This window comes from Ranitomeya imitator, chromosome 3, assembly GCF_032444005.1.
Source record: "Ranitomeya imitator isolate aRanImi1 chromosome 3, aRanImi1.pri, whole genome shotgun sequence".
In the NCBI taxonomy this organism is placed as follows: domain Eukaryota; kingdom Metazoa; phylum Chordata; class Amphibia; order Anura; family Dendrobatidae; genus Ranitomeya; species Ranitomeya imitator.
The window spans coordinates 356,490,504-356,518,243 of record NC_091284.1 but is presented as its reverse complement, the minus strand read 5'-3'; the positions used below and the strand labels follow the sequence as shown (position 1 = coordinate 356,518,243).

Genomic DNA, 27,740 nt, shown 5'->3' with positions numbered 1-27,740 from the left:
GCTTTTCATAAAGCTTTCTGCTTCAGTATTTTTAAATCTTTTAGTTGAATGTTTTTAGTTGAAAATACAATTATAAACATTTCAAAATGTTTTACAACTTTATGGACAAATACATCATATTTATGCAAATACTCAATTTTTACCCTGTTGACTCTTATTTTTCAAGACTTCTGCAATTCACCTAAGCATTCTGGATATCATCTTCCAAGCCAAATCCTGACTGATGAGAACCCATTCTTGTCTTATCAGTGGTTGGAGCTTAGCACAATTTCCGGTTTGTTTTTTTTGTTTACTTACTTTCTGAGAACTGACCACAGCTTCTCAATGGGTTTGAGATTTGGGGAGTTTTCTGGCCATGGGTCCAAAATGCCAATGTTTTGGCATGCAAATTGCCTCTTCAGAGAAAAAAAGAGGACTTGAACTTGATTGTGACTTGTAGGATCGCTACTTCCAACAGGTGGCACTATAGAGTTTAAGTCCTCTTTTTCTCTGAAGAGGCAATTTGCATATTATATTTCCCAGAGGAGCGTTGCACGGCAAATAAGCCTCCTTACCTTGACAAGCCAGAGCTGGTATGTCACTCTTCATAAAGAGAAACGATACCCCTTAGACCCCAGTCCAGAGCCTCTCACCTAGCCAAATCAGTTCTTATGCTTCACACTGACGAGGGCCAACAGCCTGAAACACCGTGTCTGCGAATTGAGATACTGATTTGGCTTTTATCCTAAGTCATATTAGAAGACTTGTTAAAAGGGTTGATTGTGACTTTTAGAATCGCTACTTCCAACAGGTGGCGCTACAGAGTTCAAGTCCTCTTTTTGTCTGAAGAGGCAATTTGCATAATGTTTGGCATCCACTTTATATATTTATAGTTGTATATATTGCGCACAAGATTTCATATTGAAAAAAAAGGTATTTGTTTATTCATTCTGCAGTATATTTAGCATGTACTTAGAGTCAAATTTGATAATGGCATAAATTGAGCAATTATTATTTCACAATGCTTTCTATATTGGGCTAAGACATATTTCTTATCTGTAGGCTTGCATAATTTTAGCAGAACTCTCACATTCATTCACTGTGCTGTGAGCTTTCACTGTAGAGCTAATTATGCTTCCCCGAGTTTAAAGGCTATAGCCATCTTTGACAACTAAAAAAGGTGTTTATATTGGTTAGTAGTAGTTACCTTTATTTAATAAAATTGCATTAAATTTCAGTCTGCAATCTTCATTCATTTTCAGAATCCCTAATTTGCAACGTGCAGCCTGCTCCCAGTTTTGGATTTTTCTCTTGTCAAAGGGTTTCTCACATAAATGTAGGCTGGATGTGAGATCGGTGTGTATCCAGTGTGCCCTACAGCGCTAATAGTTTTTTTTTATCTGGTTGTGCTTTTCTACTCATCTGTGGTCTGTTTTCTCTGCATTCCATGAGACTATAGATACTATCTTCTCTCTCCACAGAAATCTGTTTATAACACACTCCCTTTCAGATTTTTTCAAAAGCACTGAGCTCGATAAAGGACTTCCAGAGACTCTGCAGCAGCAAAATGGTAGATTTTTTTTTTTTTATGAAGATTATTTGCATTTAGAAAACAAATAAACCATACAAATGTGCAAAGGGTATATAACCTTTAATTTTTCACAGCCATCCTAATTGCATAGTTCCTCTGCTTAGCATATAAAGAAGGTTGTGAATCAGGGGTCTGTTTTTTATTTCTCGGACTTTTCTTATATAATAAGAATAAGAATAAGAATAATCAGGTAATTTCCTCCTTGTGAGTAGAAACACAAACATATAATAACCATGCAGTCACACATAAAGCCTGAGCTCACAGCCACCCACATCTATCCAGCACACCTCGTTCCTTCAAATAAAACCACAGACAAGACAGAGTTCAGATATTTTATTAGGAAACTGGCTCTATGTTATCCAGTCAGCAAAAACATAGACAGTCAGCTCTGGCCGGACAGGAAAACCACCCAATAGAAATCCTGTTCCAGCCACCCAGAAAGAGGCCCTATATAATAAGCAGAACAGGGCAAATCCCCAGTAGAACCCCATTCATATTGCTGCGTCAGACAACAGATTCTAGAGTTCTGCTGAGCTTCTCTTTAACTTGTTATTCAACCTATTACTTTAATTGGCTTTCTTAGAAATGTTCAATTTATAATTGCCCTAATATTTATGATGGAATCAGAACAAGTATTAAGACTTGTTGGGAACAGGTTCAAGTAATATATTTGTCTGTTTGATTAATGATGGTTGATTATTACTTGGCAAGAGAAAACCCTACAAAAGTTAGAGTAGTGCAGCTCTGATGACATTCTTATCATGAGTTTACGTGCCATAAAACACTTTGGTCTGCGATAGAAATGTAACCAGACCGTCTAGACAAATAATCCTTTTTATTTCTTGAAAAGTAACAAATGTATCATCAATAGCCAAACAGTTGTGTGGGCAGACATGGAAAACAGAAACGTTCAGGTGATACTACAGATGGCCATTGTTCACATTGAGAAGTACAGACTGAGCTGTAGAAAGAGATGAATTAGAAGATTGCTTCTCTATTAGAAAGGGTTGAGATGAGCGAATCAATGCGCAGAACTCTGGTCAATATTCTGTAGCGGCTGAATCGGGGTCCTGCGGACCGCCTCCCAGCTGATGACATCTGCTGCATCTTCTATCCATTAGCCAGCCTGATGCATCGCCACCATTGAGGCGTGATGCATGTATGACGTCGAGCTAGGCTGGCTAATCCAAAGAGGAGCTGCAGCTGCCAGAAGGTAAGAGGCGGCTCTCACATCTCCCATCCAGTGGCCTGAATACTGGACCAGCAGTCATGCAAATTGATTCACTTAAAGTCTATGATTTCCCAGGAACAATGCCACGCTTTCCATGGGTTGTGCGTGGTATTGCAAGAATGGCGCTGTTTCTGTGATAGAAAGTGAACTATTTCTTTCTAATCTTAGGAAGATCATTTAAGGGTTTCACTAATATGAAATTGATGTCCTATCTCAAGGCTGACATGACACCCCTACCAATCAGCTGTTCTCAGTCTGATCTGTACAGCGCAGTCAACTATTTAGTGGCATGAATTGGTGCAAAGATGCAGTACCGCTCAATGGCCACTAAATAGTCATCAATATCATACTGGTGAACCTCCCCTATTGTTTGGCTGTCTTAGGCTACGTTCACATTAGCGTTGCGTCGGGCGCAGGTTCGGCGACACATAGCGACGCATGCGTCATGCGCCCCTATATTTAACATGGGGGCGCATGGACATGCGTTGTCTTGTGTTTTGTGACGCATGCGTTATTTTTGGAGCAAGCATCAGGGTGCAGAGGACGCAGCAAGTTGCACTTTTTTGCGTCCAAAATCAAGCCAAAAAATGGACGCATGCGTCACAAAACAATGCGTTTTTGCATGCGTTTTGCATGCGTTGTGCGTTGCGTCACCGACGCAATGCCCAACAACGCAAATGTGAACGTAGCCTTACACAACACCTCTCAACTGCTAGTCACAAAGTAACAGAGCACCATGTCTGCACACTATATAGAGGTGCATTTTAAAAAAACCATCATAAGTTAGGGGTACTTATGTTTAACCCGTGATCATTAACCACTTCTCTGCAAAATAACCCTGGTCACCCGGCATGTTCACAGCCTAATTGTGCAGTGAGAAGGTTAATATAATATGCACTATGACACATCTCCTTAACCCAATTGCAATTACAGTTCAAGCATTATCAATACAAAATCCATTAATATTAGCAGGACAAAACAGGAATGATATTTGAAAAAAACAAAAAACAAAACAAAGATGCCGTTTTGAGAATAATATTGCACTATATGAATATATAACATGGGTAAGTAGGGCGTAGCACCATTGCGAACGATTGGATAATAAAAGTAAAAAAAAAAATATTACAATGAACAGTCATTTATTAAAAAGGCGCCGAATGGTAAAAAGAAACCAATGCTTCCTTCCCAATCAAAAATGTCATATCCTTAAAAATGTAAGCATCATATAATGAATGGCAAGATAAAAATAAAAAAAAAAGACTTGAGCCATGGAACAGCTACAACATTTTCTGGTCAATGGATGAGGACGCTTTAGATCACATTCTTGGTTTCATTGTGGAATAAAAATATAGATACCGTAGTTAAAAAAAAACAAAACAAAAAAAACTTCTGTTAATGTTAAAACTGCAACTCAAGTTGTGATACTGCTCAATATATGGGATTTTTCCGTAATAGTACTCTATAATAGTAGGCAATATAAATAGAAGTACCATGAATATGTCAGTGCATTATTGCATACGCTATGTAGAAGGTGATGAAACTTAACTTTGCCATACATTACAGCTGTCCACAATCACATAAAATACACCAGGAACAGTAAATATCAGGTTTTAAAAGTGCCAGTTGGTCATGGACAACTAATTCATCATGGTTCCAGGAGGAAAAATGCTTGCCTCGGTAATTACAGTACTTTGCTATACTTACTTCTCTATCAGAACTTGTTCTATGTAGGTTTAACTTTGGTTATTGTGAGCCAAAGTGTGAAGAACTAGCTAAAAGCAACTTACTGCAGCTACTACACTACTAAAGGAAAGCCCTATCACACATACTCACAGTTTGTGCATCTCCTTAACCATTCGGCAAATTTGCTTTATTTCCTACAAATCTTTCTATTGTCTTTGAAAATAGAAACTGTAGGAAACAACTATAATAAGCATGTAATAGAGGCTTCAGACAGAGTGCATAAAACTTTGAAACCATTATTAAACTGGCATGGTCATCCTCATTGCATTGTGTGATGCAGTGTTTTACAACTAATATACTATGCAACATATGTAGCAGTTACAGATAAATTATCAAAATATGCACAAAATCATCAATAATTAACTTCTAGGCTGTAGAAAACTAGCATAGCATAGTCATCTTGCCATAAGCTTGCTGATCTTCTCTGCTTTTATGTCACTGGGTGATAATGTGACTTTATTTAATAGTCTTCTTTCAGCATCTTAAACAAGTATCCATGTCTGTTCGTTTGTCCCAGTGGATATATACGTGTAGAAAGTCTTTGTTGTTGCTTTGCATGTCATTTTTAAAAGATTTTAAAAAGTTTATTACTAGTGTTAGAAATGTTACTGTGAGTCCATTATGTGGGACAAAGAAGAAAACCAGAGAATGAAGAATGAATGTACTCTGTTGAATATAACCCATTTGCTTGGTCTGAAGGCATTTGCACCCAAACTTGGTCATTTTCCTTGAGTTCTAATACTGCACTCCCAGAGGCTTGGTCCATGTACCCTTTTTTGTATTCATCGTATGTGTAAGTAGCAGGTACATTGTTCTTGTAAAGAGCAATCCAGATGTTGGTTCCTTTGATGTGGACATGATAAGCAAAGTAATAAATTCCAGGAAGAGAACAAGTAAATATCCCAGTAAGAGGATTATAAGCATTATGGCCATTATACAAAGTCCGATCAAATTTGATTGGCATGCCAGAAGGAGGGAATGGTGTAGTTAATATGGCAGTAAACGCTGGGGCTACTTTGGCAGATAGTTCTCCAGTGCCATACTGAGGCTTTCCTGATTTTCCATTGCCTACTGTACCTCCTTCAACTCCTCCATCTGGCAAGTGCAAGCCAGCAATAGTGCCTTCACTATAGATTCCTGGTGGACCTGGTGGTCCAGGTGGACCAGGTAGCCCAGGCTGCCCATTTAAACCAGGAGGCCCGGAAACCCCCGGTAGTCCTATAGGGCCAATTAGACCTGGCTCACCATTGATGCTTTTTCCAGGTTGCCCAGGGATACCGGGCTCTCCTTTTAATCCTGGTAACCCTTGTGGCCCAATAGGGCCAGATGATCCTTGCATACCTGGAATTCCAGCTGGACCTCTTGGGCCTGATTGTCCTGGAATTCCACCTTCTCCTTTTGACCCTGGACTACCTATTTGACCTGGTAAACCTGGAAGTCCCATTAACCCTCCCTCTCCTTTTGGCCCAATTGGCCCTGGAAGTCCTTTCAGACCTGGAAGTCCCCTTTCACCTGGTATACCTGGTTTACCTGCAAATCCATTGGGACCTTGACTCCCTGGAATTCCAGGTACACCTGTAGGCCCAGTAGGCCCAATGTCTCCTTTCAAGCCAGGCAAACCATTTTTTCCTGGCATTCCCATGGAACCTGGAAGTCCCGGAGGCCCTATAATACCTTGTGGCCCTTGATCGCCTGGTTCACCATCTAACCCTGGCTCTCCTTTATCTCCTATTTCTCCAGGTATTCCAGCAGGTCCTCTATCGCCTTTCAATCCAGGCAGACCTGGTTTTCCATACCCGGGTGACCCTGTCAGCCCTGGTAAGCCTCGTATACCTGTTTCCCCCTTAGGACCTAAAGGCCCTTGAAGTCCTGGCAATCCATCTAAACCAGGTTTACCAATTCCATCAATGCCAGGTTTACCTTGTAGGCCCTGTGGCCCAGGTGGGCCAACTGCCCCTGGTGGTCCAGGTGGACCTATATCGCCTCTATCCCCTGAGCCCCCTGGTGATCCATTAAGTCCTGGTTTTCCATTACCTGGTGGACCAGGTGGGCCCATTGGCCCAGGTAGGCCCCCAGGGCCACGTGTACCTGGCAGACCAGGTTTCCCAAGTCCAGCTTCTCCTTTAATGCCGTTATCTCCACGAAGTCCTGGCTCACCTTTTGCACCAGGTTCACCCCTGACACCTGGCTGTCCTGGAGCACCTTGAACACCTGGTTTTCCATTTGATGAGATTCCTGCAGGGCCGGGAATTCCAGGAGGTCCAGACATTCCTCTAGGTCCATGCTCTCCCCGCATTCCTGGTTCTCCTTTTGTGCCAGGTAGACCCTTAGGTCCAATTTTGCCAGGCATACCTGGTAATCCCGATTTTCCAATGCTAGAAAAGCCAGGAGGACCAGCAGCTCCTGGCATTCCTTGTAATCCTGGTTTTCCTATTCCTGGTTTTCCGGGAAGTCCAGGAGGTCCAGGTGGTCCACGTGGACCTGGTTTTCCAGCTGGTCCAGGTTCCCCTTTAAGGTCCATTGGAAGCATATCTATAGAGATAATACAAAAAAAAAAATTGTGCTTGAATAAATATCTTAAGTATTTGTATACAGTACAGACCAAAAGTTTGGACACACCTTCTCATTTAAAGATTTTTCTCTATTTTCATGACTATGAAAATTGTACATTCACACTGAAGGCATCAAAACTATGAATTAACACATGTGGAATTATATATTTAACAAAAAAGTGCGAAACAACTGAAATTATGTCTTATATTCTAGGTTCTTCAAAGTAGCCACCTTTTGCTTTAATGTCTGCTTTGCACACTCTTGGCATTCTCTTGATGAGCTTCAAGAGGTAGTCGCCGAGAATGGTTTTCAATTCATAGGTGTGCCCTGTCAGGTTTAATAAGTGGGATTTCTTGCCTTATAAATGAGGTGGGACCATCAGTTGTGTTGTGCAGAAGTCTGGTGGATACACAGCAGATAGTCCTACTGAATAGACTGTTATAGTTTGTATTATGGCAAGAAAAAACAGCTAAGTAAAGAAAAAGTGGCCATCATTACTTTAAGAATTGAAGGTCAGTCAGTCCAAATAATTGGGAAAACTTTGAACGTGAACTCAAGTGAGGTGGCAAAAACCATCAAGCCCTACAAAGAAACTGGCTCACATGAGGACCGCCCCAGGAAAGGAAGACCAAGAGTCAACTCTGCTTCTGAGGATAAGTTTATCCGAGACACCAACCTCAGAAATTGCAGGTTAACAGCAGCTCAGATTAGAGACCAGGTCAATGCCACACAGAGTTCTAGCAGCAGACACATCTCTACAACAACTGTTAAGAGGAGACTTTGTGCAGCAGGCCTTCATGGTAAAATAGCTGCTAGGAAACCACTGCTAAGGACAGGCAACAAGCAGAAGAGACTTGTTTGGGCTAAAGAACACAAGGAATGGACATTAGACCAGTGGAAATCTGTGCTTTGGTCTGATGAGTCCAAATTTGAGATCTTTGTTTCCAACTATCGTGTCTTTGTGCGACGCAGAAAAGGTGAAACGATGGACTCTACATGCCTGTTTCCCACTGTGAAGCATGGAGGAGGAGGTGCTTTGCTGGTGACACTGTTGGGGATTTATTCAAAATTGAAGGCATACTGAACCAGCATGGCTACCACAGCATCTTGCAGCGGCATGCTAGTCCATCCGGTTTGCGTTTAGTTGGACCATCATTTATTTTTCAACAGGACAATGACCCCAAACACACCTCCAGGCTGTGTAAGCGCTATTTGACCAAGAAGGAGAGTGATGGGGGTGCTACGCCAGATGACCTCGCCTCCACAGTCACCAGACCTGAACCCAATTGAGATGGTTTGGGGTGAGCTGGACCGCAGAGTGAAGGCAAAAGGGCCAACAAGTGCTAAGCATCTCTGGGAACTCCTTCAAGATTGTAGAATATAAGACAATTTCAGTTGTTTCACACTTTTTTGTTAAGTATATAATTCCACATGTGTTAATTCATAATTTTGATGCCTTCAGTGTGAATGTACAATTTTCATAGTCATGAAAATACAGAAAAATCTTTAAAGGAGAAGGTGTGTCCAAACTTTTGGTCTGTACTGTATATCTTCAAAATATTTAACATTTTCAAATACTGACCAGAAAAGCGTTAACTGATCCAATTAAGCTTATAACATTGTTTATTGTCCAGATTTTCATCACTACTATAGTTTATTCTTATACTTTTCTAGTTTGTATAAATATAGTAGCCTATGTCCTTTTTCTCAGTGATATGCTTCTGCTCTTAACCCCTTCACGACCTTGCCCTTTTCCGTTTTTGTGTTCTCGTTTTTCGCTCCCCTCCTTGCCAGAACCATAACTTTTTTATTTTTCCGTCAGTATGGCCATGTGAGAGCTTGTTTTTTGCGGGACAAGTTGCACTTTTTAACAATATCATTGGTTTTAGCATATCATATACTAGAAAACGGGAAAAAAATTCCAAGTGCGGTGAAATTGCAAAAAAAGCACAATCCCACACTTGTTTTTTGTTTGGCTTTTTTGCTAGGTTCACTAAATGCTAAAAATGACTAGCCATTTTGATTCTCCAGGTCATTACGAGTTCATAGACACCTAACATGTCTAGGTTACATTTTATGTAAGTGGTAAAAAAAATTCCAAACTTTGCTAAAAAAAAAAAAAATTGCGCAATTTTCCAATACCCGTAGCGTCTCCATTTTTCGTGATCTGGGGTCAGGTGAGGGCTTATTATTTGCATGCCGAGCTGGCGTTTTTAATGATATCATTTTGGTGCAGATACGTTCTTTTGATCATCCGTTATTAAATTTGAATGCAATGTCACGGCAACCAAAAAAATGTAATTCTGGCGTTTTGAATTTTTTTCTCGCTACGCCGTTTAGCGATCAGGTTAATCCTTTTTTTATTGATTGATCGGGCGATTCTGAACACGGCGATACCAAATATGTGTAGGTTTGATTTTTTTTATTGTTTTATTTTGAATGGGGCGAAAAGGGGGTGATTTAAACTTTTATATTTTTTTATTTTTTTCATATTTTTTAAAACATTTTTTTTTTTACTTTTGCCATGCCTCAATGGCCTCCATGGGAGGCTAGAAGCTGGCACAACTGGATCGGCCAAGCTACATAGCAGCGATCTGATGATCGCTGCTAAGTAGCTGAATTGCAGGCTTCCTAGGAGCGCCGACCACAGGGTGGCGCTCACAGCAGGCCGGCATCAGTAACCATAGAGGTCTCAAGGATCTCTGTGGTTACCATCCTGACGCATCGCCGACCCCCAATCATGTGCCGGGGTCGGCGATGCTATCATTTACGGTCGCGTGGCCAGAAGTGCCAGTTAAATGCAGCTGTCAGCATTTGACAGCGGCATTTAACTGGTTAATAGCGGCGGGTGAATCGCGAATTCACCCGCCGCTATTGCGGGCACATGTCAGCTGTTCAAAACAGCTGACATGTCCCAGCTTTGAGGTGGGCTCAGCGCTGGAGCCCACATCAAAGCAGAGGACCCGACCTCCGCAGTAATAGTACGGAGGAGGTCGGAAGGGGTTAAAGTTTACCTATCATTACATGCGACTATTCAGAATAAGCTATTATGTCTCTGTATTTGAGGAATAACACTAATTCATTACCTTATATGACTTCCGTAATGCTATATGAAGATAAGTAAGTTTTCTAAGGGACCATTCCCTAAATGCCCTGGATACTCCAATATGCATGATGACATGATAATGTGTACAGTGACTCATAAAAGTTTGGACACCCCTGGTCAAAATTACTGCTATTTTGAACAGTTTAGCAAGTTGAAGATGAAAAGACCTCTAAATGGCCTAAAGTTAAATATGACACATTTCCTTTGTAATTTAGTCTCTCTCTCTCTCTCTCTCTCTCTCTCTCTATATATATATATTTCATCTTTTATATTTTAAAAATTACAAAAAGGAAAATGGGCAGGTGCAAAAGTTTGGGCACCCTGCATGTTTACTACCTAGCAGTACCTCCCTTTTGAAAGTATCACAGTTTGGCTTGCAAACGCTTTTTGTAGCCAGACAAGAGTCTTTCAGTTCTTGCTTGAGGAATTTTCATTAATTCTTCCTTGGAAAAATCTTCCATTTCTGTGAGATTCCTGGGTCATCTTGCATGCATTGCTATTTAGAGGTATAGCCAAAGATTTTCAATGATGATCAGATCAGGGGACTGTGAGGGCCATGGTAAAACCTTCAACTTGCACTTTTTGAGGTAGTCTGTTGCAAATTTTAATATGTGTTTAGGATCATTATCCATTTGCAGAAGCCATCCCCTTTTCAACTTCAGCTTTTTTACAGATGGTGTTATGTTTGCATTAATAATTTGTTGAAATGTAATTGTATCCATTCTTTCCTCTGCACGTGAAATATTCCCCATGCCATTAGCTGCAACAAAACATGATTGATCCATCTCCATGCTTAGTGGTTGGCGAGAAGTTCTTTTTCTGACATTTTGTGCCCTTTTTGTCTCCACACATACCTTTCATCATTGTGGCCAAAGAGATCTATTTTAACTTCATCGGTCCACAGGACTTATTTCCAAAATGCATTAGGCTTGTTTGGATGTTCTTTTGCATACTACGGATGCCGAATTTTATGGTGAGGATGCAGGAGAGGTTTTCTTCTGATGATTTTTCCATGAAGGCCATATTTTGCTGGTGTCTCTGACCAGTAGAACAATGTACCAAAACTCCAGAAACTGCTAAATCTTTCTGAAGATTGCCTCTCTAGCAATCCTACAAGCAGCTATCACTCAAATTTTGCTTGGTCATCCAGATATTATCTTGACCTCCACTATTTCTGTTAACTGCCAATTTTTATTTACATTTCAAACTGAGAAAAGGGCAAAAGGCTTTGTAGGCCTCCACCATTTTCATTTTCAGAGTGTTAGGTAGCTGCTTAGAAAAACCCATGGCTGCTGCTTTTTGGCACAAGGTGTTAGGTGTCAAGTTCCCGCCGCTGCACAGGGGGAATCTCGAACCATGTCTGCTGCGGTCTCCCATTCTCCTCCAGCCACAGTGGAGCCTGCTCAGTGGAGATGTTGGTCCCAGCATCTGGCTCAGGCTGATACTGGATGACTGGTTACTACTGCCCTTCCAGGCTTTGTCATTGTAGCCAGTAATGTTCAGCAGTGAGCAGGTCTTTCTGGGACTAACTCCCGCTTTTCCCATACTAAGCATGCCCACGGGACGACCTCCCATTGGAGGTCTGGGGTCACATGCTCAGGTCCTGTAGCAGCTCCTATTGGACCACCAGGAAGGTCCTTGTCTGCTCAGCTATAAAAGGTTTGCATGGTCGCACGGCCATGCGCTACTATCAACCTATGTTTTGAGCCTTGCTACTGTGTGGTCATGTTTGCATGTGGTCAGGGTTGGCTGAAATAAGCCCCTAGAATACCGGCACTTCCGGTGAGGAGTTGTTTGTGGACTATGCTGACTGCTTGACTACAGTTTTGCTCTGTTTGGTAGCTGTTTTCCTCTGTGAGGTTAACAGGGCATAGCATTTCCCTATCCTAGCGATTCTGTGAAGTAACAGAGTTTGCTAATACCGCCATATAGCGCAGCCAATTGCTAGCAGCAGGTTCCTCTACTGCACGGTGGACTCCGTGTTGCGAACGCACCTATTATTACATATATTTTTACTCAGTGCATTCCGCCAACCCTAACATAATACTAGCGCCAGGGGCTAGCTAGTAAATGGCGGACGATTAGTGTCTACTGCGGAACATCCAGCAGCTGGAGGATTTGTTGGCGGCTCTTGAGCGCACAACCTCAGGTGTGGATGTCACCTCAGTCCCTGTTCAGACTGCTAGTGTAGCTGCAGCCAGTTTGTCCACTGCCACCCCTGTTCCAACTCTATCTCGCCTCCCGCTGCCAGAAAAATTTTCTGTCGATAGCAAATCTTGTAGGGGTTTCATGAGCCAGTGCTCTATACACCTCGAGCTCCTGGCTGCACGTTTCCCCACAGAGCAGGCAAAGGTGGGGTTCATTTTGTCTCTCCTGTCGGACAGGGCATTGGAGTGGGCTACGCCGCTGTGGGAGCGTGGCGATCATGTGTGCGGAGTGCTCCGCTGTTCCTGAGTACTCTGAAACAGGTCTTTTTGGGACCTCGAGCCACCCATGATACGGCGCTCCAACTGTTGACATTGACTCAGAGCACATCCTTGGTCAGCCATTTTACCGTCCACTTCCGTACCTTAGCATCTGAGCTGGAGTGGTCGGATAAAGCCCTCATTTCTATATTTTGGAAGGGGCTGGCTGACCATGTGAAGGATGCTTTGGCCACTAGGGAGATTCCCGCCACACTGGAGGAGCTAATAACTGTGTCAACTCGTATTGACCTCCATTTTAATGAGCGGAGGTTAGAGCAAGCCCAGTGTAGGCAGAGGTTTCGGTTGGCTCCCACCTTCGTCAAACCTTTGGAATCTCCGGTCAGGGCTCCTGAGTCACATGAGGCCATGGGAGCGTCAAGAGCGGAATCTAAGTCCCGGACCGCTCATGCACTCAAGGTCTGTCATGTTTGCCAGCAGTCAGGACATCTTGCCAACAGATGTTCCAAGCGGTCGGGAAAACGTCAGCATCTAGAGGTAGTAGGTGGAGGTACACTAGACACAGCGACGTTTGCCTCCAAATTGTCCTTTAAGGGGACAATTACAATTGGCTCATCCACTCATTTGGTTAAGCTCTGTGTGCATTCTGGGGCGGGGGGCAATTTTATGTCTTCTGCCTTTGCCCAACGTCACGCAATACCCTTGGTGATGCTTGCTCAATGAGTAACAGTACAAGTGGTGAATGGGTCGACACTGCTCTCACAGATAACACACCAGACCATCCCTTTTAGTTTGTCCATGTCGCCATCTCATCTGGAGATTATATCTCTGCTCGTCAATCCTGAAGGAATTGATGAGGTTCTGTTAGGGATACCTTGGCTATGGCACCACTCTCCTCATATTGAGTGGTCCACAGGCAGAATTTTAGGTCGGGGTGAATCTTGTGGGGGTAGATGTCAGAGGGAATGTGTTCAGGTTGCTACTACTGAGGTACCCACAGATCTATCCTCACTCCCCAAGCAATATTGGCCCTATGCGGATGTGTTCTCCAAAAGGGATACGGAGACCCTTCCGCCTCACTGCCCCTATGACTGTCTTATTGACCTCTTGCCTGGTGCTGAGCCTCCCTGGGGTTGAGTCTATCCGTTATCTCTCCCGGAGATGGAGGCACAGTACATCCAGGAAAATCTGGCAAGAGGATTCATTAGGAAGTTGGTGTCACCTGCTGGGGCGGGGTTCTTCTTTGTGCAGAAGAAGAACGGGAACTACGTCCATGCATAGACTACAGGGGTCTTAACGCCATCACCATTAAGAATAAGTATCCTCTGCCCTTGATATCTGAGCTCTTTGATAGACTTCGATGAGCATGTGTATTTACTACACTAGATCTGCGGGGTGTTTACAACCTGATTCGCATCCATGACGGGGACGAATGGAAGATGGCTTTTAACACCAGGGATGGGCACTATGAATACCTAGTGATGCCTTTTGGGCTCTGTAATGGCCCAGCCGTTTTCCAAGACTTTGTTAACGATATCTTCCGGGATATGCTTTCCACCTCGGTCATAGTCTGTCTGGATGATATTCTCATCTACTCTCCGGATATTGACTTCCACCGGAGAGATGTTTGCAGAGTCTTCGACCTCTTACGGGCAAATTCCCTCTACGCTAAGTTAGAGAAATATGTGTTTGAGCAGGAGTCCTTACCTTTCCAGGGCTATATCATCTCCGCACAGGAATTGATTGGCTATGGATCCTGCAAAATTACAAGCTTTGATGGACTGACAAGAACCCCATTCTCTTAAAGCGGTGCAGCACTTTATGGGGTTCATTAACTATTACCGCCAGTTCATTCCTCATTTCTAGACTTTGGTAGCTCCCTTGGTAGCCCTCACCAAGAAGGGAGCAAATCCCAAATTGTGGTCTGAGGAGGTCTCCAAAGCCTTCACTTCTATTAAGTCTAATTTTGGTAGCGCTCCCATCCTACATCGCCCCAATGTAGATAAGCCATTTATAATGGAGGTGGATGCCTCATTCATTGGTGCTGGAGCAGTCCTCTACCAAAAGGATGCTCAAGGTCGGAAGCATCCTTGCTTCTTCTTTTCCAAGACCTTCACACCAGCGTAGAGGAATTATTCCATCGGGACAGGGAGTTGCTAGCAATGAAGTTGGCTTTCTCGGAATGGAGACATCTTTTAAAGGGGGCTCGCTTTCCCTTCCAAGTGTTCACAGACCACAAAAATTTGGTCTAATTGCAAACAGCCCAGTGGATAAATTCTCGCCAGGCCAGATGGTCCCTGCTTTTCTCCCGGTTCCATTTCACTCTCCCTTTCTATTTGGGGAGAAGAACATTTGTGCCGATGCTCTCTCTTGCTCCGTTGTATCATCTGAGGAGGAGGAAGAGGAGCCTCGGCTTATCGTCCCTTCTGAGAGCCAGAGAACCGTTGCTCTGATTTCTCTAGAGTCTGTGCCCCCGGGCAAGACTTTTGTTCCTTCAAATTTGCATCCGGAGGTTCTCTCTTGGGCTCACTCGTCCAGGGTGGGTGGACATTTTGGGACCAAAAGGACGTCTGAGCTGCTGGCAAGAACGTACTGGTGGCCGCATACGGCCCGTGACATCGGAGATTATGTTCGGGCGTGTCTTTCCTGTGCCAAAAACAAGTCTCCTCGACAACAGCTAGCTAGGTTAATTTACCCCCTACTGGTGGCAGACAGGCCCTGGGAGATGGTCGGGATGGATTTTGTGGTGGGCTTACCCAAGTCTCGTAGCTGCGCCATTAACTGGGTTATCACCGACCATTTTTCCCAAATGGTGCACTTGGTGTCTCTTCCATGGCTACCTTCTGCACGGGCTCTGGCAGCGTTGTTTATCAAACATATCTTTCGCCTACATGGTATCCTGGACAAAATTGCCAGTGACCAGGGTCCCCAGTTTGCGTCTTGGTTCTGGAGAGAACTTTGTCATCTACTCAGCATTGAGTTGAATGTCTCTTCAGCATATCATCCCGAGACAAATGGGTTGGTAGAGAGGGCCAACCAGACCCTGGTCACATATCTGCGACATTTTGTTTCTGCCAGGCAGGATGACTGAGCATCCTTGCTACCATGGGTGGAATTTGCCCTTATACATGCCGTAGCCGATTCCACTGGTCAGACTCCATTCCTCCTTAACTACGGTCAGCATCCACGGGTTCCTGTGCCCATGCCCATGTCTTCCACTGACTCCAGGGTGGCAGACTGGGCTGTGGAGGCACGGGACATTTGGGACCGCACTCAGGATGCCATCCGGGCTTCCAATTAGAGAATGAGGTCCTCTGCCAATGCACATCGGCGCCCCACTATGATCTTTGCTCCTGGTGACTAAGTGTGGCTCTCCGCCCGTAACATCAGGCTGTGAGTTGAGTCCACTAAGTTTGCACCTCGCTACTTGGGTCCCTTCAAGGTCCTCGAACAGGTTAACCCTGTGGTCTACCGTCTGGCTCTTCATCCACGCCTAGGTATCACCAACACCTTTCATGTGTCCCTTTTAAAGCCCGTACACATGTCCCGGTTTTCCGAGTCATCTGCCGGGACATCGGGTTCGTCTACGGACAATTATGAGGTGAACGCTATTTTGGGGTGCAAGATGATGCGTGGCAAAAATTTTTATTTGGTGGACTGGAGGGGTTATGGCCCAGAGGACAGGTCCTGGGACCCTGCAGAGCACATTTGAGCTCCGCAGCTCATTGCTGCCTTCAAGCGTAGCGAGGTCCAAGGAGGGGGGCCCTAGGAATGGGGGTAATGCTAGGTGTCGAGTTCCAGCTGCTGCACAGGGGGAATCTCAAACCATATCTGCTGCAGACTCCCATTCTCCGCCAGCTATAGTGGAGCCTGCTCAGCAGAGACGTCGGTCCCAGTGTCTGGCTCAGGCTGATACTGGACGACTGGTTACTACTGCCCTTCCAGACTCTGTCATTGTAGCCAGTAATGTTCAGCAGCGAGCAGGTTTTTCTGGGATTAAGTCTCACTTTTCCCATACTGAGCATGCCCATGGGATGACCTCCCTTTGGAAGTCTGGGGTCACATGCTCAGGTCCTGTAGCAGCTCCTATTGGACCACCAGGAAGGTCCTTGTCTGCCTCAGCTATAAAAGGTTTACATGGCCGCATGGCCATGCGCTACTATAAACCTATGTTTTGAGCCTTGCTACTGTGTGGTCATGTTTGAATGTGGTCAGGGTTGGCTGAAATAAGCCCCTAGAATACCTTCACCTCCGGTGAGGAGTTGTTTATGTGCTATGCTGACTGCATAACTACAGTTTTGCTCTGTAGTTATGCAGTCAGCATAGCACATAAACAACTCCTCACCGGAGGTGAAGGTATTCTAGGGGCTTATTTCAGCCAACCCTGACCACATTCAAACATGACCACACAGTAGCAAGGCTCAAAACATAGGTTTATAGTTTGGTAGCTGTGTTCCTCTGTGAGGTTAACAGGGCACAGCGTGTCCCTATCCTAGTGATTCTATGAAATAACAGAGTTCGCTAATACCGCAATATAGCACCGCCAATTGCTAGCAGCAGGTTCCTCTCCTGCACGGTGGACCCCGGGTTGCGAACGTACCTATTATTACATATATTTACACTCGGTGCGTTCCGCCAACCCTAACACAAGGTTAGAGGAAGCTGAGTTTTTATAAAGCTGGGAAATTTGCATCACCTAGGCTATCCTAACAATGAACGAGCCATAACCCTAACAGACTAAGGTCTGAAACCTTGGTTAAAGTTATTTGAGTACACAAATCCCCAAGGGTGCCTAAATCTTTGCATTGGCCCATTTTCATTTTATCAATTCTTAAAATGTAAAAGATAAAAAATAAAAAAATAAATAAAAGCACACGCACACACACACACACACACACACGCACACACACACACACACACACACACATATATATATGAGCTCAAAAAAATAAAGGGAAAACTTAAACAACAGAATATAACTCCAAGTAAATCAAACTTCTGTGAAATTAAACTGTCCACTTAGGAAGCAGCAGTGTTTGACAATAAATTTCACATACTGTTGTGCAAATGGAAAAGACAACAGATGGAAATTATTGGCAATTATCAAAGCAGTAATTCTGCATGTGGGGACCACAGACCACATCTCAGTACCAATGCTCTCTGGTTGATGTTTTGGTCACTTTTGAATGTTGGTTGTGCTTTCACACTCCTGGTAACATGAGACGAGACGGACTCTACAACCCATACAAGTAGCTCAGGTAGTGCAACTCATCCAGGATAGCACGTCAATGCAAGCTGTGGCAAGAAGGTTTGCTGTGTCTGTCAGCGTAGTGTCCAGAGGCTGGAAGCACTACCAGGAGACAGGTCAGTACACCAGGAGATGTGGAGGGGGCTGTAGGAGGGCAACAACCCAGCAGCAGGACCACTACCTCAGTCTTTGTGCAAGGAGGAACAGGAGGAGCACTGCCAGAGCCCTGCAAAATGACCTCTAGCAGGTCACAAGTGTGCATGTGTCTGCACAAACGGTTAGAAATTGACTCCAAGAGGATGGCCTTAGTGCCCGACGTCCACAGATGGGGGTTGTGCTCACAGCCCAACACCGTGCAGGACGCTTGGCATTTACCACAGAACACCAGGATTGGCAAATTCACCACTGGAACCCTGGGCTCTTCACAGATGAAAGCAGGTTCACACTGAGCACATGTGAAGACATGACAGTCTGGAGATGCTGTGGAGAGCAATCTGCTGCTTGCAACATCCTTCAGCATGACCGATTTGGCAGTGGGTCAGTAATCGTGTGGGGTGGCATTTCTTTGGAGGGCCGCACAGCCCTCCATGTGCTCGCCAGAGGTAGCCTGACTGCCATTAGGTATCGAGATGAGATCCTCAGACCCCTTGTGAGACCATATGCTGTGCGGTTGGTCCTGGGTTCCTCCTAATGCAGGACAATTCCAGACCTCATGTGGCTGGAGTGTGTCAGCAGTTCCTGCAAGATGAAGGCATTGAAGCTATGGACTGGCTCGCCCATTCCCCACACCTGAATCCGATTGAACACATCTGGGACATCATGTCTCGCACCATCCACCAACGTCACATTGCACCACAAACTGTCCAGGAGTTAGCAGATGCTTTAGTCCAGGTCTGGGAGGAGATCCCTCAGGAGACCATCTGCTGCCTCATCAGGAGCATGCTCAGGAGTTGTAGGAAGATCATACAGGCACGTGGAGGCCACACACCATACTGAGCATAATTTCTGTCACGATCCATTTTTGGATTTGTGGCAGATCTGGTTCTTCACACATTAAAACTTTTTTCCTTTCAGGCCATTGGGGGTTATATGGAGTTTTTCCCCGCTATCAACCTGGTGTTACTGCAGTGTTGCTAGGTCAACTGATGTTGCTAGTGACCACTCCCATATCCTTTAATAGGTCACCTGGTGCATCAGCTGACTGTTGGTGATACAGGTCCTTTCTGGAGACAACCTAGCAGGAGCAGCTCCCTGGTGTCAGCCAAGTCTGGTGTTTTGAGCTCTGTTGCTATACTATCTGTGGTGTGGAGTTTAGCAAGCTAAGTGCTGAGTTTTTGTTACTTTGTCCCTTTCTAGTTTGTGCATTCACCTTTTTCTGTTACTGCTCCGTGACAATTTCCTTGTCTTGAGGCATTTCCACTGAAGTTGGATCAGTCTGTAACTTCATTTTCCACTTTGATTGTGAGCATCATTCCAATGCTAGACCTCCATGGGATATTAGTTGTGATTTATGTTGATCATTTTTAGGTTTTATTGTTCTCAACACATTCCACTATGTAATGAAGATTTAAAACTGGAATATTTCATTCAGTGATACCTAGGATGTGGGATTTTAGTATTCCCTTTATTTTTTTGAGCAGTATATGTATATATATATATATATATATATATATATATATATATATATATACAGTATATATATATATATATATACATATATATATATATCACAAAATTAGAATATCATCAAAAAGTTAAATTATTCAATACAAAATGTTGATGACTGTTGTTTACAGCCAATGAAAACCCGAAAGTCATTACATTATCTCAGTAAATTAGAATACTTTATAACACCAGCTTGAAAAATGTATGTTCAGCATATGCACTCAATACCTGGTCGGGGCTCCTTTTGCATCAATTACTGCAACAATGCGATGTGGCATGGAGGCGATCAGCCTGTGACACTGCTGAGGTGTTTTTGAAGTCCTGGTTGCTTTGATAACAGCCTTCAGCTCCTCTGCATTGCTGGGTCTGGTGTCTCTCATCTTCCTCTTGACAAGACCCTATAGATTCTCTATGAGGTTAAGGTCAGGCGAGTTTGCTGGACAATCAAGCACAGTGACACTGTTCTTTTTAAACCAGGTTTTGGTAGTTTTGGCAGTGTGGACAGGTGCCAAGTCCTGCTGGAGAATGAAATTTCCATTTCCAAAAAGCTTGTCGAGAGAGGGAAGCACTGAGTGCTCTAAAATTTCCTGGCAGATGGGTGCGCTGCCTTTGGTCTTGGTAAAACACAATGGACCTAAACCAGCAGATGACATGGCTCCCCAAACCATCACTGATTGTGGAAACTTAGCACTAGACCTCAAGCAGCTTGGATTGTGTGCCACTCCACTCTTCCTCCAGACTCTGGGACCTTGATTTCCAAATGAAATGCAAAATTTACTTTCATCTGAAAACAACACCTTGGACCACTGAGTCAGTTGTTTTTCTCCTTGGCCCAGGTAAGATGCTTCTGGTGATTTTTATTAGTCATGAGTGGCTTGGCACAAGGAATGCAACACTTGTAGCCCATGTCCTGGATATGTCTGTGTGTGTGGTGGCACTTGAAACATTGACTCCAGCAGCAGTTCACTCGTTGTGAATCTCCCCCAAATATTTGAATGGATTTTTCTCAACAATCCTTTCAAGGCAGCGGTTATCCCGGTTACTTGTGCACCTATATCTACCACACTTTTTCCTTCAACTCAACTTTCCATTAATATGCCTGGATACAGCACTCTGTGAACAGCTAGCTTTTTTTAGCAATGACCTTTTGTCGCTTACCCTCCTTGGGGAGTGTGTCAATTACATGCCTTCTGTCAAGTCAGCAGTCTTCCCCATGAATGTGGAGCCTAATGAAACAGACTAAGGGACCCTTTTTAAATGTATAGGAAGCCTTTGCAGGTGTTTTTTTTGTTAATTATTATAATTTACTGAGATAATGATTTGGGGGTTTTCATTGGCTGTAAGCCATAATCATCAACATTAGCAGAAATAAACACTTGAAATAGATCATTCTGTTTGTAATGACTCTATATAATATATGAGTTTCACTTTTTGTACTAAAGAGCTGAAATAAATTAACTTTTTGATGATATTCTAATTTTGTGAGAAGCACCTGTATATACCTAATATACAAAGGAAATGTGTTATCTTTAACCCCTTTACCCCCCAAGGGTGACCGGGCCAATTTTTACAATTCTGACCACTGTCCTTTATGAGGTTATAACTCTGGAACTCTTCAATGGATCCCAGTGATTCTGACATTGTTTTCTCAAGACATATTGTACTTCATGATAGTGGTAAAATTTCTTTGATATTACCTGCGTTTATTTGTGAAAAAAACGGAAATTTGGCGAACATTTTGAAAATTTCGCAATTTTCCAACTTTGAATTTTTATGCAATTAAATCACAGAGATATGTCACACAAAATACTTAATAAGTAACATTTACCACATGTCTACTTTACATCAGCACAATTATGGAAAAAAATTTTTGTTAGGGAGTTATAAAGGTTAAAAGTTGACCAGCAATTTCTCATTTTTACAACACCATTTTTTTTAGGGACCACATCTCATTTGAAGTAATTTTGAGGGGTCTATATGATAGAAAATAACCAAGTGTGACACCATTCTAAAAACTATACCCCTCAAGGTGCTCAAAACCACATTCAAGAAGTTTATTAACCCTTCAGATGTTTCACAGTAATTTTTGGAATGTTTAAATAAAAATGAACATTTAACTTTTTTTTCACAAAAAATTTACTTCAGCTCCAATTTTTTTTTTTTACCAAGGGTAACAGGAGAAAATGGACCCCAAAAGTTGTTGTACAATTTGTCCTGAGTACGCCGATACCCCATATGTGGGGGTAAACCACTGTTTGGGCGCATGGCAGAGTTCAGAAGCGAAGGAGCGCCATTTGACTTTTCAATGCAAAATTGACTGTAATTGAGATGGGACGCCATGTTGCGTTTGGAGAGCCCATTATGTGCCTAAACATTGTAACCCCCCACAAGTGACACCATTTTGGAAAGTAGACCCCCTAAGGAACTTATCTAGATGTGTGGTGAGCTCTTTAACCCATTAAGTGATTAACAGAAGTTTATAATGCAGAGCCGTAAAAATAAAAAATCATATTTTTTCACAAAAATAATTTTGCCCCCAATTTTTTTCTTTTTCCAAGGGAAAGAGAAGAAATTGGACCCCAAAAGTTGTTGTCCAATTTGTCCATTAGTATGCTGATACTCCATATATGGGGGTAAACCACTGTTTGGGCGCATGGCAGAGCTCAGAAGGGAAGGAGCACCATTTGACTTTTCAATGCAAACTTGACTGGAATTGAGATGGGACGCCATGTTGTGTTTGGAGAGCCACTGATGTGCCTAAACATTGAAACCCCCCACAAGTGACACCATTTTGGAAAATAGACCCCCTAAGAAACTCATCTAGATGTGTTGTGAGAGCTTTAAACCCCTAAGTGTTTCACTACAGTTTATAACGCAGAGCCGTGAAAATAAAAATTCTTTTTTTTCCCACAAAAATTCTTTTTTAGCCCCCAGTTTTGTATTTTCCCAAGGGTAACAGGAGAAATTGGACCCCAAAAGTTGTTGTCCAATTTGTCCTGAGTATGCTGATACCCCATATGTGGGGGGGAACCACCGTTTGGGCGCATGGCTGAGCTTGGAAGGGAAGGAGCGCTATTTGGAATGCAGACTTAGATGGATTGGTCTGCAGGCGTCACATTGCATTTGCAGAGCCCCTGATTTAACTAAACAGTAGAAACCCCCCACAATTGACCCCATATTGGAAACTAGACCCTCCAAAAACTTATCTAGATGTGTTGTGAGAACGTTGAACCCCAAAATGTTTCACTACAGTTTATAACGCAGAGCCGTGAAAATAAAAATAATTTTTTTCCCGACAGAAATTACTTTTTAGCCCCCAGTTTTGTATTTTCCCAAAGGTAACAGGAGAAATTGGACCCCAAAAGTTGTTGTCCAAATTGTCCTGAGTACGCTGATACCCAATATGTGGGGGGAACCACTGTTTGGGCGCATGGCAGAGCTCGGAAGGGAAGGAGCACTGTTTTACTTTTTCAACGCAGAATTGGCTGGAATTGAGATCGAACGCCATGTCGCGTTTGGAGAGCCCCTGATGTGCTTAAACAGTGGAAACCCCCCAATTATAACTGAAATCCTAATCCAAACACACCCCTAACCCTAATCTCAATGGTAACCCTAACCACACCCCTAACCCTGACACACCCCTAACCCTAATCCCAACCCTATTCCCAACTGTAAATGTAATCCAAACCCTAACTTTAGCCCCAACCCTAAACCTATCTTTAGCCCCAACCCTAACTGTAGCCCTAACCATAGCCCTAGACCTAACCCTAACCCTAACCTTAGCCCTAACCCTAGCCCTAGCCCTAACCCTCGCCCTAACCCTAGTCCTAACTCTCGTCCTAACCCTAACCCTAACCCTAATGGGAAAATGGAAATAAATACATTTTTTTAATTTTGTAATTTTTCCGGATTTTTATGATTGACAGCCGTCACACACTAAAAGACGCTTCTTATTGCAAAAAATATTTTTTGCCTTACCACATTTTGAGAGCTATAATTTTTCCATATTTTGGTCCACAGAGTCATGTGAGGTCTTGTTTTTTGCAGAACGAGTTGACATTTTTATTGGTAACATTTTCGGTCATGTGACATTTTTTGATCGCTTTTTATTCTGAGTTTTGTGAGGTAGAATTACCAAAAACCAGCTATTCATGAATTTCTTTTAGGGGGGGCGTTTATACCGCTCCGCGTTTGGTAAAATGGATAAAGCAGTTTTATTCTTCGGATCAGTACGATTACAGCGATACCTCACTTATATAATTTTTTAATATTTTGGTGCTTTTATACGATAAAAACTATTTTATAGAAAAAATAATTGTTTTGCATCGCTTTATTCTGAGGACTATAACTTTTTTATTTTTTCGCTGATGATGCTGTATGGCAGCTTATTTTTTGCGGGACAAGATGACGTTTTCAGCGGTACCATGGATATTTATATCCGTCTTTTTGATTGTGTGTTATTTCACTTTGTGTTTGGCCGTATGATAATAAAGCGTTGTTTTTTGCCTCGTTTTTTCTTTTTCTTTACGGTGTTCACTGAAGGAGTTAACTAGTGGGACAGTTTTATAGGTCAGGTCGTTACGGACGCGGCAATACTAAATGTGTGTACTTTTATTGTTTTTTTTTTTTTTAGATAAAGAAATGTATTTATGGGAACAATATTTTTCTTTTTTTTAGGAATTTTTTAAAAAATTTTTTACACATCTGAATATTTTTTTTTACACTATAACATTGCCCCCGGGGGGCATCATGTTATATAGTGTAAGATCACCGATCTGACACTTTGCTGTGCATTGTGTCAGATCAGCGATCTGACGTGCACTCCTGGAGGCTTCCGGCGCCTGCTCTGAGCAGGCGCTGGTAAGCCACCTCCCTGCAGGACCTGGATGCAGCCCCGCGGCCATTTTGGATCCAGGCCTGCAGGGAGGAAGAGGTAAGAGACCCTCGGAGCAACGTGATTGCTCCGAGGGTCTCAGGGAAGCATGCAGGGAGCCCCCTCCCTGCGCGATGCTTCCCTATACCGCCGGAACACTGTGATCATGTTTGATCGCAGTGTGCCGGGGTTTAATGTGTTGGGGGCAGTCCATGACCACTCCTGGCACATGGTACCAGATGTCAGCTGCGACCGTCAGCTGACACCAGGCCACGATCGGCCGTGCTGCCCCCGTGAGCGTGGCTGATCACGCTGGACATACTATTCCGTCCTTGGGAAGTGGGGCCCACCCCACATGGACGGAATAGTATGTCCAATGGTATAAAGGAGTTAATTTTCATCCTTTTTGAGATAATTTAATCTTCAGCTTGCTTATCTGTTCACAAACATAGTAATTTTGACCAGGGCTGCCCAAACTTTTACATACCACTGTAAATATTTTGACATTATCCAAAGCTTATAAGATATTTGAAGAAATTGCCAAATAAGCTGGATATTATATTTTATGTTTTGATTCCTTTGGATATTGGGTCACCAATTTTCAAAATAATAATAAGCAGAATAAGAATAACAAAAAACATATATACATACAGTGTGCTTAGCATAAATGACTACAACCCAATTGTCAGAAAACCTTTAGTTTTCTTTCATAATAAAAAAAATCTACTGGATACCATAACAGAAAATACTCCCATAAATGTTGGCCAGTAATTGCAAACAAGATTTGTTATTTTGCACATCTAAAATAAGTTTTTTTTTCTAACAAATTAATTCAAGACAATTTTGCAAAAATAAGTAAACTCCAATGAAAGTCTTAGAAGCAAAGCAAAAGGTTAGACTACAAAATTCTATTTAACAAGAATTCAAACACAGATATGTCTAATTATTAACCCCTTCATCCAGAAGCCTGTTTTCACTTTCCTGACCAGAAATGTTTTCAATTCTGACAACTTTCAAATTATGAGATCATAACTCTGAAACCCTTCAATGGATCCCACTGATTGTGCTAAAATATATTTGATATGACTTGTGTTTATTTCTGAAAAAATCAAACATTTGGCGAAAATTTTAATATTTTGCAATTTTCAAACTTTTTATGTTTTATGCCCTTAAATCAGAGAGTCATAACACACAAAATAGTTAATACATAACATTTCCCATATGTCTACTTTACATCAGCACAATTTTTGAAAAATATTTTTATTGTTAGGAAGTTATAAGGGTTAAAAGTTGACCAGTGATTTATCAATTTTATAACAAAATTTACAAAACCATATTTTTAGGGATCACATTACATTTGAAGTGACTCTGAGATTCCTAAATGATAGAAAATTCCCAAAATTGACACCATTCTTAAAACTGCACTCTTCAAGGTGCTCAAAACCACATTCAAGAACTTTATTAACACTTCAGGTGCTAAACAGAAATTAATGGAATATGGAAGGAAAAAATAAACATTTAACTTTTTTTTCACAAAAATTTTCCTTTAGTACCAATGTCTTTTACTTTCACAAGGGTAACTGGAGAAAATGGACCATGCAACTTGTTGTACACTTTGGAAACTAGACCACTCAGGGCACTTATCTAGATGTGTCTTGAGCACCTTGGACCCCCAGGTGCTTCACAGAAGGCAAATAGGCGAAAATAAAATTAAAAAATCAAAATTTTCCTTAAAAATGTTTTTTAGCTCCAAATTTTGCATTTTCATAACGGTAACAGGAGAAATTGCACCATACAATTTGTTGTGCAATTTCTGTTGAGCATGCCGATAACAAATATGTGGAGGAAAACTAATGTTTGGGTACACAACAGAGCTTGAAATGGAAGGAGCACCATTTGACTTTTTGAATGTAAATTTTGCTGGAATTATTAGTGGACGATATGTCGTGTTTGGAGAGCCCCTATTGTGCCTAAACAGTGGAAACCCACACAAGTGACACCATATTTGAAACTAAAATATTTAGAATTGAGAGTCCACAGTGGTTGATACCTTTTAATGGCTAAATGAAAAGCTAACTGGCTAACACGGTACCAAGATATATATCTTTCCTGTATTTGAAACTAGACACCTCAGGGAACTTATCTAGATGTGTGGTGAGCACCTTGAAACTCCAGGTGCTTCACAGAAGTTTATAATGTTGAGTTGTGAAAAAAAAAAATCAAATTTTTCCCACAAAAATATTTTTTAGCCCCAAATTTTGTATTTTCACAACTGTAACAGGAGAGAATGGACCCCAAAGTCTGTTGTGCAATTTCTTCTGAGATCACAATACCTCATATGTGGTCAAAAACTACTTTTGAGGCACAGTGCCTTTAAAAAGACACCTGGGAGTGGTGTAGGTTGCTGCGTAAATAGTTATAGATTAGACTTACCTAAAACAGTGAATAATACTGACTGTTGTCTGTAATCTGGAAAGTTTACTTTGAAACAGGAAATATAAACTAATATTAAATATTCTTTACAAATTAACAATAAGTAAATTGGAGAGAGTTTCAAAGAGCGGTGAGGCACTTATTGTTGCTCTATATTAAAACTACCCAAATCCAATTTTAAGGGTTATTAAGTGTTTAACGGCTGACATTGAGCCTCCTTTTAAACACAACCAAAAGTAACAATGTTTTAAAGGGTATTACAGATCATTATGTGTAACAATTATAGGGGGTGAGACTTTGAATAAAAATATCATTTTTTCTATAAAACGCATTGTCTTCCTAATATATATACATATACAATGGCATATAAAAGTTTGGGCAGGCCTGGTCAAAATTACTGTTATTGTGAATTGTTAAGCAAGTTGAAGATGAAATGATATCTAAAAGGCATAAAATTAAAGATGACACATTTCCTTTCTAGAAGATTTAGCAGACTCTGGAGTTGCGGTACATTGTTCTACTGTTCAGAGACACCTGTACAAATATTGTCTTCATGGAAGAGTCATCAGAAGAAAACCTCTCCTGCATCTTCACCATAAAATTCAGAGTCAGAAGTATGCAAACGAACATCTAAACAAGCCGGATGCATTTTTGAAACAAGTACTGTAGACCAATGAGGTTAATATTATTATTTATTTATTATTATTTATTATTATAGCGACATGCATTCCATGGTGCTTTGCTTATGAAAAAGGGTATACATAATAAAAAAACAAGTACAATAATCTTGAACAAAATGAGTCACCAACTGGTACAAGAGGAGAGAGGACTCTGCCCACGAAAACTTACAGTCTGCAAGGGATGGGTGAGGATATAGTAGGCGAAGGTGGAGCTG

At 42.2% G+C, this 27,740-nt stretch overlaps 1 protein-coding gene across 3 annotated transcripts in view; it reads right to left on the bottom strand.

The window, feature by feature from the left end:
- Nucleotides 1-1,888: 1,888 nt before the first annotated feature.
- COL8A2 (collagen type VIII alpha 2 chain) overlaps nucleotides 1,889-27,740 on the bottom strand; it is a 425,675-nt gene continuing 399,823 nt past the window's right edge. For all 3 annotated transcript variants that reach the window (XM_069756856.1, XM_069756855.1, XM_069756857.1), the window contains one exon: nucleotides 1,889-7,076. In XM_069756856.1, coding sequence (XP_069612957.1) covers nucleotides 5,164-7,076 — 1,913 coding nt within the window. In that variant the 3' untranslated portion in view covers nucleotides 1,889-5,163. The remainder of the gene's footprint in view (nucleotides 7,077-27,740) is intronic.